This window comes from Salvelinus sp. IW2-2015, linkage group LG22 (assembly GCF_002910315.2).
Source record: "Salvelinus sp. IW2-2015 linkage group LG22, ASM291031v2, whole genome shotgun sequence".
NCBI lineage: Eukaryota > Metazoa > Chordata > Actinopteri > Salmoniformes > Salmonidae > Salvelinus > Salvelinus sp. IW2-2015.
In genome coordinates, this window is record NC_036862.1 from 13,750,055 (window position 1) to 13,763,935 (window position 13,881).

A 13,881-nucleotide genomic window follows, 5' to 3' on the forward strand; every position below is an offset into this window, starting at 1 on the left:
TGTTAGTGATAATTTATCCTTTGCCAAGATAATACATCCACTTGACAGGTGTGGAAGCTGTCAAGAAGCTGATTAAACAGCATGATCATTACACAAGTGCACCTTGTGCTGGGGACCATACAAGGCTACTCTAAAATGTGCAGTTTTATCACAACACAATGCCACAGATGTCTCAAGTTGGGGGAGCGTGCAATTGGCATGCTGACTGCACGAAGTTCACCAGAGGGGTTGTCAGAGAATTGAATGTTCATTTTTCYACCATAAGCTGCCTCCAACGTCCTTTTAGAGAATTTGGCAGTACGTTCAACCGGCCTCGCACCCACAGACCAGTGTAACTGGCTTCTTCACCTGCGGGATCGTCTGAGACCAGCCTCCCGGACAGCTGATGAAACTGTGGGTTTGCGCAATCAAATAATTTCTGCATAAGCTGTCAGAAACCGTCTCATTGAATCTCATCTGCGTGCTCGTCGTCCTCACCATGGTCTTGACCTGACTGCAGTTCAGCATCAAACCGACTTCAGTGGGCAAATGCTCACCGTTGATTCCCATTTGCATGCTACAGAAGTGCGCTCTTCAAAGATGAATCCCAGTTTCAACTGTACCGGGCAGATGGCAGAAAGCTTGTATGGCGTCGTGTGGGCGAGCAGTTTGCTGATGTCAACATTGTGAACAGAATGCCCTATGGTGGAGGTGGGGTTATGGTATGGGCAGGCATAAGCTACGGACAATGAACACAATTGCATTTTATTGATGGCAATTTGAATGCAGAGATACCGTGATGAGATRCCGAGGCCCATTGTCGTGCCATTCGTCTGCCGCCATCACCATGTTTAAGCATGATAATGCACTGCTCCATGTCGCAAGGCACTATACACAATTCTTGGAAGRTAAAAATGTCTACTTCTTCCATGGCCTGCATACTCACTAGACCGCGTGTTCCAGTCCCCGCCAATATACAGCAACTCCGCACAGCCATTGAGAGGGCCAACATTCCACAGGTCACAATCAACAGCCTGATGGCGCCAGAGAGGATGGCTGACGTTTTACGTGCTCCTAACCAACTGTGTTATTTTGTTTGTTTTTTAGCGTTGTTTTTAACTTATTTTGTACATAATGCTGCTGCTACCGTCTCTTACAACCAAAAATAACTTCTGGACATCAGAACAGCGATTACTCACCATAAACCGGTAGAAGCTTTTTCCTTTAACGAGTCCGGCGTAAAGGATATACTGCTTTCCCGGGAACAGGCCCAAATCCCTGTCATTTGCGTGAAGAGAAGARGGAGAAACAGGGGTCGGAGGTCGGGCTGCCTTCTGAGAATTCGTAGGCGAGTGAGTAAACCCCCACTGCAATCCGTTCTATTAGCAAACATGCAAATATTGGAAAATTCTAATCGATGACCTACGAGCAAGATTAAACTACCAACAGGACATTAAAAACAGTAATATCTTATGTTTCACCGAGTCGTGGCTGAATGACGACATGAACAACATACAGCTGGCGGGTTTTACACTGTATCAGCAGGATAGAACAGCAGCCTCTGGTAAGACAAGGTGTGGCGGTCTATGTAGATTTGTAAACAACAGCTGGTGCACGATATCTAAAGAAGTCTCGAGGTTTTGCCCACCTGAGGTAGAGTATCTCATGATAAGTTGTAGACCACACTATCTACCTAGAGAGTTTATCTGTATTTTTGTAGCTGTCTACATACCACCACAGACCGATGCTGGCACTAAGACCGTACTTAATGAGCTGTATACCGCCATAAGAAAACAGGAAAACGCTCATCCAGAAGTGGCGCCCCTAGTGGCCGGGGACTTTAATGCAGGGACACTTAAATCCAATTTACCAAATTTCCACCAGCCTGTTAAATGTGCAACCAGAGGGGGAAAAAACTCTAGACCATCTTTACTCCACACACAGAGACGTGTACAAAGCTATCCCTCACCCTCCATTTGGCAAATCTGACCATTATTCTATCCTCCTGATTCCAGCTTACAAGCAAAAATTAAAGCAGGAAGCACCAGTGACCCGGTCAAAAAAAACMTGGTTAGATGAAGCAGATGCTAAGCTACAAGACTGTTTTGCTAGCACAGACTGGAATATGTTCTGGGATTCTTCCGATGGCATTGAGGAATACACCACATCAGTCACTGGCTTCATCAATAAGTGCATTGATGACGTCGTCCACACAGTGACTGTACGTACATACCTCAAACAGAAGCCATGGATTACAGGCAACATCCGCACTGAGCTAAAGGGTAGAGCTGCCGCTTTCAAGGAGAAATCCCACTATGCCCTCCGACGAAAAATCAAACAGGCAACGCGTCAATACAGGACTAAGATCGAATCGTACTACACCGGCTTCAACGCTCGTCGGATGTGGCAGGGCTTGCAAACTATTACCGACTACAAAGGGAAGCACAGCCGAGAGCTGCCCAGTGATACGAGCCTACCAGACGAGCTAAATTACTTCTATGCTCGCTTTGAGGCAAGTAACACTGAAACATGCATGAGAGCATCAGCTGTTCTGGACGACTGTGTGATCATGCTCTCCGCAGCCAATGTGTGTAAGACCTTTAAACAGGTCAACATTCACAAGGCCGCAGGGCCAGACGGAGTACCAGGACATGTACTCTGAGCATGTGCTGACCAACTGGCAAGTGTCTTCACTGACATTTCCAAATTCTCCCTGTCTGTAATACCATCATGTTTCAAGCAGACCACCATAGTCCCTGTGCCCAAGAACACTAAGGTAACCTGCCTAAATGACTACCGACCCGTAGCACTCACGTCTGTGGCCATGAAGTGCTTTGAAAGGCTGGTCATGGCTCACATCAACACCATTATCCCATAAACCCTAGACCAGTGGTTCCCAAACTTTTTGTAGTCCCGTACCCATTCAAACATTCAACCTCCAGATGCATACCCCCTCTTGCACCAGGGTCAGCGCACTCTCAAATGTTTTTRCCCCCCCATCATTGTAAGCCTGCCACACACTATACAATACATTTATTAAATATAATGAATGTGAGTTTTTGTCACAACCCGGCTCGTGGGAAGTGATAAAGAGCTCTAGGACCAGGGCACAAATAATATAATAATCAATAATTGGGGTGGCAGATGGCCTAACACTCTAACCGCTAGGCTAGTAACCGCAAGGTTGCTGGATCGAATCCCCGAGCTGACAAGGTAAAAATCTGTTGTTCTGCCCCTGAACAAGGCAGCTATCCCACTGTAGGCTGTCATTGTAAATAACAATTTGTTCTTAACTGACTTGCCTAGTTAAATAAAGGTTACATTTAATAATTTATCTTTATTTAGCCATCTTACAACATAAAACTGTTCATCGAAAATGGTGAATAACTCACCACAGGTTAATGAGGGTGTGCTTGAAATGATGCACATAATGTTGGGTTGTATTGGAGAGAGTCTCAGTCTTAAATAATTTTCCACACATAGTCTGTTTTCATGCTAGTGAGGGCCGAAAATCCACTCTCACATAGGTTGCAAAGGGCATCAGTGTCTTAACAGCACGATTTGCCAAGGCAGGATACTCTGAGCGGAGCCCAATCCAGAATCTGGCAGTGGCTTCTGATTAAATTCCATTTTCACAGAACCGCTTGTTGCAATTTCATTGAGGCTCTGTTGTTCAGATATCGGTAAGTGGGCTGGAGGCAAGGCATGAAAAGCATAACAAATCCAGTTTGGGTCATCTGTTTCGGGAAAGTACCAGCATAATTGCACACCCAACTCACTCAGGTGCTTCGCTATATCACATTTGACATTGTCCGTAAGCTTGAGGTCATTTGCACACAAAAAATCMTACAATGACGGAAAGACCTGTGTGTTGTCCTTGTTAACGCAGACAGAAAAGAGCGCCAACTTCTTAATCATAGCCTCAATTTTGTCCCGCACGTTGAATATAGTTGCGGAGAGTCCCTGTAGTCCTAGATTCAGATTATTCAGGCGAGAAAAAACATCACCCAGATAGGCCAGTCGTGTGAGAAACTCGTCATCATGCAAGCGGTCAGACAAGTGAAAATGGTCAGTAAAGAAAACTTTAAGCTTGTCTGTCAATTKAAAAAAACATGTCAATACCTTGCCCCTTGATGACCAGCGCACTTCTGTATTTTGTAAAAGCGTTACATGGTCGCTGCCCATATCATTGCATAATGCAGAAAATACACAAGAGTTCAGGGGCCTTGCTTTAACAAAGTTAACCATTTTCACTGTAGTGTCCAAAACGTATTTCAAGCTCTCAGGCATGCCCTTGGCAGCAAGAACCTCTCAGTGGATGTTACAGTGTACCCAAGTGGCGTTGGGAGCAACTGCTTGCACACACGTTACCACTCCACTGTCTCCCTGTCATGGCTTTTGCTTCATCAGTACAGATACTAACACATCTTGACCACCATAGTCCATTTGATGTCACAAAGCTGTCCAGTACTTTATAAATATCCTCTCCTGTTGTCCTGGTTTCCAGAAGAGGATGTCTTCCTTAATTGACCCCCCATAAACATAACTGACATATTCCAGGAGCTGTACCAGGCCCGCCATGTCTGTTGACTCATCCAGCTGTAACGCATAGAATTCACTGGCTTGTATGCAAAGCAGTAATTGCTTCAAAACATCTCCTGCCATGTCACTGATGCGTCGTGAAACAATGTTTGATGAAGGCATTGTCTGTATAGTTTTCTGGCCTTTCCCCCCAGCATTGTCCCAGCCATATCCGCCGCAGTCCTCCACAATAGTATGGGGCTTGCCTGTCCTAGCCACTCGGAAGCTCACCATATAAGAATCTTCTAGCCCCTTCTTATTAATGGTATCTGTTGCTTTTATACATGTCTTACTACTCAAAAGTCATCTTAATTCTCATTCAAAAAAACGTTGGCTTATTTTTAAATTGTCATGTTTTGTTTCTAAATGTCTGCGCAAGAGTGAAGGTTTCATTGAGTTGTGAGACAGTACTTTTGCACATACACTACCGGTCAAAAGTTTTAGAACACCTACTCATTCAAGGGTTTTTATTTTGACAATTTTCTACATTGTAGAATAATAGTGAAGACATCAAAACTATGAAATAACACATATGGAATCATGAGGTTACCCCCAAAAAATCYAAATATAATTTTATATTTGAGAATCTTCAAATAGCTACCCTTTGCCTTGATGACAGCTTTGCAGCTGCTTCATGTAGCTAACATATTCTCTAATTTAGAAGACACTGTTGCACAAACAACATGCTGATTTAGGTCTACACAAATCACTGGTATTATTAGGCTGTATAGCTAATTAAGCTTGCTCTTACTCAGTACATGTATTAGCTAGCTAGCGATTAGCATTAGCGGCTAACAAGATTTAGGAACAACTTGCTAAGAAAAGACAAACTAGCTGTTTGCAGATGTAAGAAACACAAGCTAATAGAATGCTAGTGTAACGGATGTGAAATGGCTAGCTAGTTAGCGGGTACGCGCTACTAGCATTTCAATCAGTTACGTCACTTGCTCTGAGACTTAAGTAGGGTTTCCCCTTGCTCTGCAAGGGCCGCGGGTTTTGTGGAGCGATGGGTAACGACGCTTCGTGGGTGTCAGTTGTTGATGTGTGCAGAGGGTCCCTGGTTCGCGCCCGTGTCGGGGCGAGGGGACGTACTAAAGTTATACTGTTACACTAGTAGATTTATATTAAGAAGCAAAGTGACAACTGCATCCTTGTCATCAACAGCGCTGCATTGACCATGCAGACTGAACACAAGTGTCTTGTGATTGAGGAACATCAAATGTGCTCCTTGAGTGACAGGGGGCGTGGCTAGGTCTGTGTGGAAAGTGGCATAGAGAGAGTGGAGAGCGATGACTCAAGTAAGCGAAGTAAACTATAAAAATAGACGTTACACACCGCGTATCACATTTAACAAACCAAACATTAAAATACCGGTATAGAAGGTAAAATAAAAAGCCAAAATGGTCCYTACATCAATACCACTACATCGCAAAAAACGGTATACCGCCCAGCCCTAGTGATACAGACAACAGTGTTCATTTACTGACATGCCAAGTCAAAGATAAAATAGCACTCACATCTTATCACAAGGTAAAAAAAAAAAAAGGGGAAATACAGTCCTATTTTTGGTAATAATTCCTGGAATGGACTTAAGGTTATCAGACTAGTTCAATGTAATCAGTGAAAAGATCGGCACACTTCGGGTCTGAGTTTGAATGGATAATTAACATTTATTGTAAAAGGTTGGTTTGAGGAATATGTACTGCTGTCTGGCTGATTATTTTTATTGTACATTCTGAGTGTGCKGATGCGTCTGGGTATCACTGAGATGTGGCCATGATGCTGGATACACCTGTGGAAGAGAGGGACAGAAACAAAGGAAAATACAGGACAGAAAAGGGGGAGAGGAATACAGAGGAGCAGGAGAAAAAGGGAAAGAGAGAAAAGAATGTCAACAAAATTGTCTTTCCATGAAAATTCTTAAATCTACACTGACAGGAGGGGGTGTAAGGAAGAKGTTGAACTTTGAAATTCTAAAAGTGACTACAGACGAGACAAAAGCCACTTCACTGGATACCAGCAAGCAAGACAAAAACAAGACAAGGAAACACTCACTCTCAAAGTCAATCTTCTCCACAATGTTCTTGGGCTTGACACTCTCCTCCTGGTTAAAGATGAAGATCTGCCCTTCCTCATTCTCCGTCCACCCGTACTTGCTCATCCACACCTTCACCTGTGTGTCTGTATGGGGAGCAGGAAGTCAATTGCGCAGGGGAAAGTGGGATATGACTTACAGATAATTAACACTGTAGAGTCACTGAAAGAAAGGAACGCAATAGGACAGCACTCTCCAAAAGATATAGTGTACATCATAAATGAATGGCCTTTACCAAGGGGGTCACCCAGCATCTCAGCTAGAAGTCGATGCTCAATGTTCTGGTATGTGATTCCAACCACATGGCAGATAACTGTGGAGAGAGTAGCAGTTAGAAAGGCTATTATCAAGTTTTTATTGCAATATTATAGTCATCAACTAACTTGATTTCCATATGTTCTACTCACACTTGCGCACCGAGTCCTCAAAGCCTGTGATGCCGTCAATGAATTCCCTGTTCTCCTCCAGACTGGACTGAGTGACAGACAAAGGAATGAGTACCATACAATTAGGAGTACTGGATCTCACACTTCATAATAAAGTCCTGATAGGGTTGTCTATTGGTACAGCCATCAATCTCCAGTTAGAGCCACAATGTACAGTCATGTTTAACCTCAATGTTCTGTTTGGAACCATTCCTTCATATCAGAATATGATCCCTAAAATTCTCTGACAATGAGTTGAAAGTTGAGTGAAATGAACAGGGCAAAAAGCAGGTGAAATAAAAAGAGACAGACAAAGATATGTATTGTGTACATACCCAGAAGGACTGGAAATGGCAGGTCTCCAGGAGGTTCCCCAGGTACAGGATCTGCCTTATGGGGCGCTCCTCCTGCTGCTTTACTGTAGTCAAGGAAAGGCACCACACACACAGCAAACTGGCCACATAATAGACAGTAATGTCCACACCATTACTTCAACACAAACCCCGGTGGGCTTGGGCGGTATCCAGATTGCCATACTTTCATACCGACCTTGTGTCATACTGGGTATTGTGTAATACCGGCACTGAACACAGGTGTTTTTCAAACCTCCAGTCTCATCTTTGTGTACTTGTTTTTTTTTTTCACCTTTATTTAACCAGGTAGGCAAGTTGAGAACAAGTTCTCATTTACAATTGCGACCTGGCTAAGATAAAGCAAAGCAGTTCGACACATACAACAAACACCAGAGACAACATGGAGTAAAACAAACATACCAAGTAATAATACAGTAGAAAAAAATAAGTATATACAATGTGACAAAATGAGTATAAGGGAGGTAAAGGCAAAAAAAAGTCATGTGGCAAAGTAAATACAATATAGCAAGTAAAACACTGGAATGGTAGATTTACAGTGGAAGAATGTGCAAAATAAAGATAGAAATAATGGGGGCAAAGAGCAAAATAAATACAGTAGGGGGAGAGTAGTGTTTGGGCTAAATTATAGATGGCTATGTACAGGTGCAGTAATCTGTGAGCTGCTCTGACACTAGTGCTTAAAGCTAGTGAGGAGATAAGTGTTTCCAGTTTCAGAGATTTTTGTAGTTCATTCCAGTCATTGGCAGCAGAGAACTGGAAAGAGAGGCGCCAAAAGAAGAATGGTTTTGGGGTGACCAGAAGAATATACCTGCTGGAGCGCTACAGGTGGGTGCTGCATATGGTGACCAGAGCGCTGAGATAAGAGGGACTTTACCTAGCAGGTCTTGTAGACGACCTGGAGCCAGTGGGTTTGGCGACGAGTATGAAGCGAGGCCAGCCAACGAGAGCGTACAGGTCGCAGTGGTGGTAGTATATGGGGATTTGGTGACAAAACAGATGGCACTGTGACAGACTGCACCAATTTATTGAGTAGGGTATTGGAGGCTATATTTGTAAATGACATCCCAAAGTCGAGGATCGGTAGGATGGTCAGTTTTACGAGGGTATGTGGCAGCATGAGTGAAGGATGCTTTGTGCGAGATAGAAGACGATTCTAGATTTCATTTTGGATTGGAGAGGCCTTAATGTGAGTCTGAAAGGAGAGTTTACAGTCTAACCAGACACCTAGGTATTTGTAGTTGTCCACATATTCTAAGTCAGAACCGTCCAGAGTAGTGATGTTGGACGGGCGGGCAGGTGCAGGCAGCGATCGGTTGAAGAGCATGCATTTAGTTTTACTTGTATTTAAGAGCAATTGGAGGCCACGGAAGGAGAGTTGTATGGCATTGAAGCTTGTCTGGAGGGTTGTTAACACAGTGTCCAAAGAAGGTCCAGAAGTATACAAAATGGTGTCTTCTGCGTAGAGGTGGATCAGAGACTCACCAGCAGCAAGAGCGACATCATTGATGTATGTATACAGAGAAGAGAGTCGGTCCAAGAATTGAACCCTGTGGCACCCCAATAGAGACTGCCAGAGGCCCGGACAACAGGCCCTCCGATTTGACACACTGAACTCTATCAGAGAAGTAGTTGGTGAACCAGGCGAGGCAATCATTTGAGAAACCAAGGCTATTGAGTCTGCCGATGAGGATGTGGTGATTGACAGTCGAAAGCCATGGCCAGGTCTTGTAAACAAACATCCCATGACGGGGGACGACCCATAAGCTTCATAATGAAAAAAAGTTGACAGATGAAATTAAGAACAATCTTCTTCATCACCTAACATATTGCACAAGTTGACTYCAAGTATTTACTTAAAAAGTAGCTACAAATATTCAAATAAATAGTTTCAACGGAATTGAAAAACCATCCCAGGGCTATTTCCAAATACCACGCAATAAGGTATACCGCCGAGGACTAAATGATTGTCTGTTTTTGAACAAATTATTGTCAATGTTTTTGTTGACAGGGAGTACAAAAATGGACAAACTACACTAGTTGCAGGGTTGATACTAGATTATACTGAGCACCGAAAGGATACYTGTGTCTGGTCAATCATGCACTTGCACAGAGTAAAGTCTGTGTGTGGTAGGTTGGTCAGGGCCTTGAGCAGAATCTGCGAAGTCACTGTGACCTGGAAGTAGGCAGGGTTGAACTGGTACCTACAGGAACAAGAACAGCATCTCTGTTATTGATATAGCCATGAGTGGTGTTCTGCTAGCCCATGAATGTACACCTTAAGGTCCAAGTACCTTATGTTATTTTCAGAGGTAGACTGGCTCTGTCAGCCAAAAACTCCATATAAATGTTAATCGTTTCTCAATTGCGATACGGTTCTAGAAACATAAAGCTCTTCACCTTCATATCACATCAAAATAATTTCACAAATGCAAAATATACACTTACTGTACACAGTTTTAACAGTCTTTATCACAGTTGCAGCCGACAGTATTTTTAATTTACAACACGTTTCTGGCAGCCTTCTTTAGTTACACACAGGTGTTCGGAGCATGCTAGATAGTAGGGATGTGCATCCCTCCCTTACAAGCATGATTCAATACGCATCTAGAGACATGGGCTCCGATACAGGTACGATACTAGTAGTTTGAAACGATTTGGTGCTTTTCGATGCAACGCACAAACACATTCATTTTCCATTCTAAATCAATATCTGATACTGATCGAGCTCAGGASCTGGTTCGGTCTGAGTTGACTTCTCTGAGCTGCCCTGTTTGTGTGTGTGAATGAGGTAGTATGTGCTGAGCCATATGGCAGACCGAGCATCTACCACTGTTCATGTAAAAATGACTAAATGCACTGACTTTTTAAATATTTTGTACGGTGAACCTGGCAATCGGAAAGCCCCAATCAGCAGTTGTGCTGATGTGCGATCAGTTCTGTCCGCCCGGTAGCCCACACAGCTCCACTGATAAAAAATATATTTCTACAACGCATTRGGTAACAATGACCCAGCTAATGACATTGGTTGGCCAATTAATAAAGCCTATGATTTAATATCGCAAAAGCCATTTTACAAACATCTGAACGCTGAAGGTGACTTGCAGATGTAGCCGGTTTTCTTTTGGCAGTGTGGAAACACTAACCTATCAAGGTGTATATCAACCCCCCCCCCCAAAAAAAATGTGTTGACTTCTCGCTGATATGAAAGATAAGGTCCGTGTGCTTCCAAAACCATGCCGCGTGTTAATGTTCAGATAGATAACAAAACTTGCCCATACAGAAGAAGCCTTCGTCCAATGACTTATGTGTAATGGAATTGAGAGTCATGATCAAGGGCTGCTTGCCACCCAGCAGGCAAATCGAACTACATATGTTAACCATTTTGTACTAGCGTAACAAATGTGATAGTAGTCAGACAGTCAGAGGTAGGGTGACTCACAATTTGAGGATAGCCAAATTGGCCTCTAGGTCGTATGCATTCTCTTTAACTTGTGTTTCCACGTAGCGTTCCAATGTTGCAAGGTTCTCTGGGTTGTATCTGTAAGAGATCATAAACAATGTATCATTATGGGCATGTGTTCAACAGATAGCCGACACAGCTAACAAACTACAACAAGTTGAGCAAAAATATGCATAGAGACAATCAAGCTGCATCACAACCAACCAGCTCTCAAAGGATGTTGTGTTAGGTAAATAACGTTAGCTTAACGTTACAGTTTACCGGTAAAAGCCTGTGTACCTAAATAGTTAACAAGTAGCATTAGGTAAAACAAAGATCTGACACATACACGTCGTCAGATGTTGGATATGTCTAATAAATGACCTCAACAACTAACTGTAACTTTCTATATAATGTCAAACAATCAAATGTAGCTAGCATTACGTAGTAGCAGCAAGCAAACTGAATGGGCTAGCTACGCTAGTATTTGTCAAAGAAGTCTGCATACCTATCAATTCCTCGTAAGAGCTTTCCCACGTTGGCTCTCATCTGCTCGAATGAAGACGCCATTTGGTCCAAACTCGTATTGGGGTCTTTTTGGTGCTAAATTTGAAGAAATCCGCACGTGGACCGAAAAGCGAGTGAYTGGAGCAAAAAATGTCTTGGAACGGAAAGGGCTGTGGTGACTTGACGTAAACAGGAAGTTAGTTTACTGACGGACCACTAGTTAGAAACTGCAGAACATGTCGCTGAAATATGCATTGGAGACAGCCTATGATCAACAAATCAGTATGTTTCATTTGTGAACATATAGACGAATGGCCAAATATATGCACTATAATTATCATTGACGAGCGTTTCGAATGACGTGAATGCACTGAGGAGCCTGAATGTGATGGTTTTACCAACACTAGACTGAAACCACTTTGGTTCCTGGTTCCTACCCAAACAAAATGACTGCTGTATGGTAAATGTACTGCCTCCTATTGTTGTGATGGAGTATGAACTATTAAGATAAATATATTGGTTGCTGTAAAAACAGTATATTTAGTATTGCTCTCACATTGTAATATGTTCTATAGTTACGGTGTTGTGCTAATTAGCAAATCAACTTTAATTTGCTTATTTTACCTGAGAACACATTCTCATTTACAGGGGAACAGTTACAGGATGAATGAGTCAATTGTAAACTGGGGATGATTAGGTGATGGTATGATTTAGCCAGGACACCAAGGTTAACACCCCTACTCTTTCGATAAGTGCCATGGGATCTTTAGTGACCACAGAGAGTCAGGATACCCGTTTAACATCCCATCCAAAATACAGCACCCTACACAGGGTAATGTCCCCAATCACTGCCCCAGGGTATTGGGATTTATAAATTTTTTAGACCAGAGAAAAGGGTGCCTCCTACTGGCCCTCCAACACCACTTCCAGCAGCATCTGGTCTCCCATCCAGGACCAAACCTGCTTAGCTTCAGAAGCAAGGCAGCAGTGGGATGCAGTGTGGTATGCTACAGGGATCATCAGCTAAATTCAGCAGGGGACAGATTTTTTCTTGAGGGGATGCTCAGGGGGCCGGAACAGCATTACAAATAATTTGTAGACTGCAATTTGACTGTAAGAATCCCAAACAGAAGAATCCCAAACATATATAATATTTGACTAAAATATAATAATTTCAATCCTTGCTTACATTTGTATACAATCACTTGTATCTCTCTATTATGCGTGGGAATACTTGGGAAAAGATTTCCAAAATGTAAATCATTTGGAGGTGATTTCCTGATGTTTTTACAGTATTTTATGTCCAACAATGAACATTTGAAAAAATACAAATGTGTATTTATTTTTGCTCAGAAAACCGCGGGTCGCCAGTTGGGGAACACTGTGCTAGTGCATGTGGTATGTGATATAGCCTGTGCCTAATACAACAGTAATCTCTTTTTCAGTGGTGATGTGTGGTTTCTAGGGGACTGCACAAGTGCAAGACATTACTTTCTTTTATCGCCAAACCTTTAAATGACATAGGCATCGACTTATCTTTCTGCCTTATCTCTCTGCCTTGAAACTCCATTATAAAGTGACATTTCTATTATCACTTAGTGCACACTGTCATATGCATATCACAACTAACGCCAAATAGTCTCATTTCAAACCTGATCATCAGCCGTACTATCCCATAGGCCTTAATTGCCCTTTCATTATTTTAATGAAGGTTATCTGTGGTTGCTTGCTATATGCCTATGTCAAACACCAGTGGGTGTTTGTGTGCTATGGCCTTTGACAGACACACTTTGGGCTTTCTTGTATGCTCAGACACMRWCACACACTTTCACACTCATCATCATACGCTGCTGCTACTCTGTTCTTTATTTTACTCATATTATGATCTTTCCTGATGCTTAGTCACTTAACCCTGCCTTTATGTACATATCTACCTCAAATACCCTGCACAGTGATCTGGTACTGGTACTCCCTGTATATAGTTCCACAGTGATCTGGTACTGGTACTCCCTGTATATAGTTCCACAGTGATCTGGTACTGGTACTCCCTGTATATAGCTCCACAGTGATCTGGTACTGGTACTCCCTGTATATAGCTCCACAGTGATCTGGTACTGGTACTCCCTGTATATAGCTCTACAGTGATCTGGTACTGGTACTCCCTGTATATAGCGCCACATTGATCTGATACTGGTACTTCCTGTATATAGCCCACATTGATCTGGTACTGGTACTCCCTGTATATAGCTCTACAGTGATCTGGTACTGGTACTCCCTGTATATAGCTCCACATTGATCTGATACTGGTACTCCTGTATATAGCTCCACAGTGATCTGGTAACTGGTACTTCCTGTATATGCTCCATTCTTGTGTATTTTATTCTCTTGTGTTAATTATTATTATTTTTAACTCTGCATAGTTGGGGAGGCTCGTAACTAAGCATTTTCACGGTCAAGTCTACACCCGTTGTATTTGCGCAT

The 13,881-nt window shown here is 42.8% G+C and overlaps 1 protein-coding gene across 1 annotated transcript; it reads right to left on the reverse strand.

Annotated features, from left to right (window-relative positions):
* Positions 1-6,206: 6,206 nt before the first annotated feature.
* On the reverse strand, positions 6,207-11,619 carry LOC111949858 (eukaryotic translation initiation factor 3 subunit K). Its single transcript, XM_023967195.2, has 8 exons — positions 11,402-11,619; positions 10,894-10,992; positions 9,535-9,655; positions 7,416-7,493; positions 7,063-7,129; positions 6,891-6,968; positions 6,616-6,741; positions 6,207-6,352 (listed from the first exon to the last, which is right to left on the reverse strand). Exons 1-8 carry the CDS (start codon positions 11,461-11,463, stop codon positions 6,321-6,323), a joined length of 663 nt encoding a protein of 220 aa, XP_023822963.1. The 5' UTR covers positions 11,464-11,619; the 3' UTR covers positions 6,207-6,320.
* Positions 11,620-13,881: the final 2,262 nt, after the last annotated feature.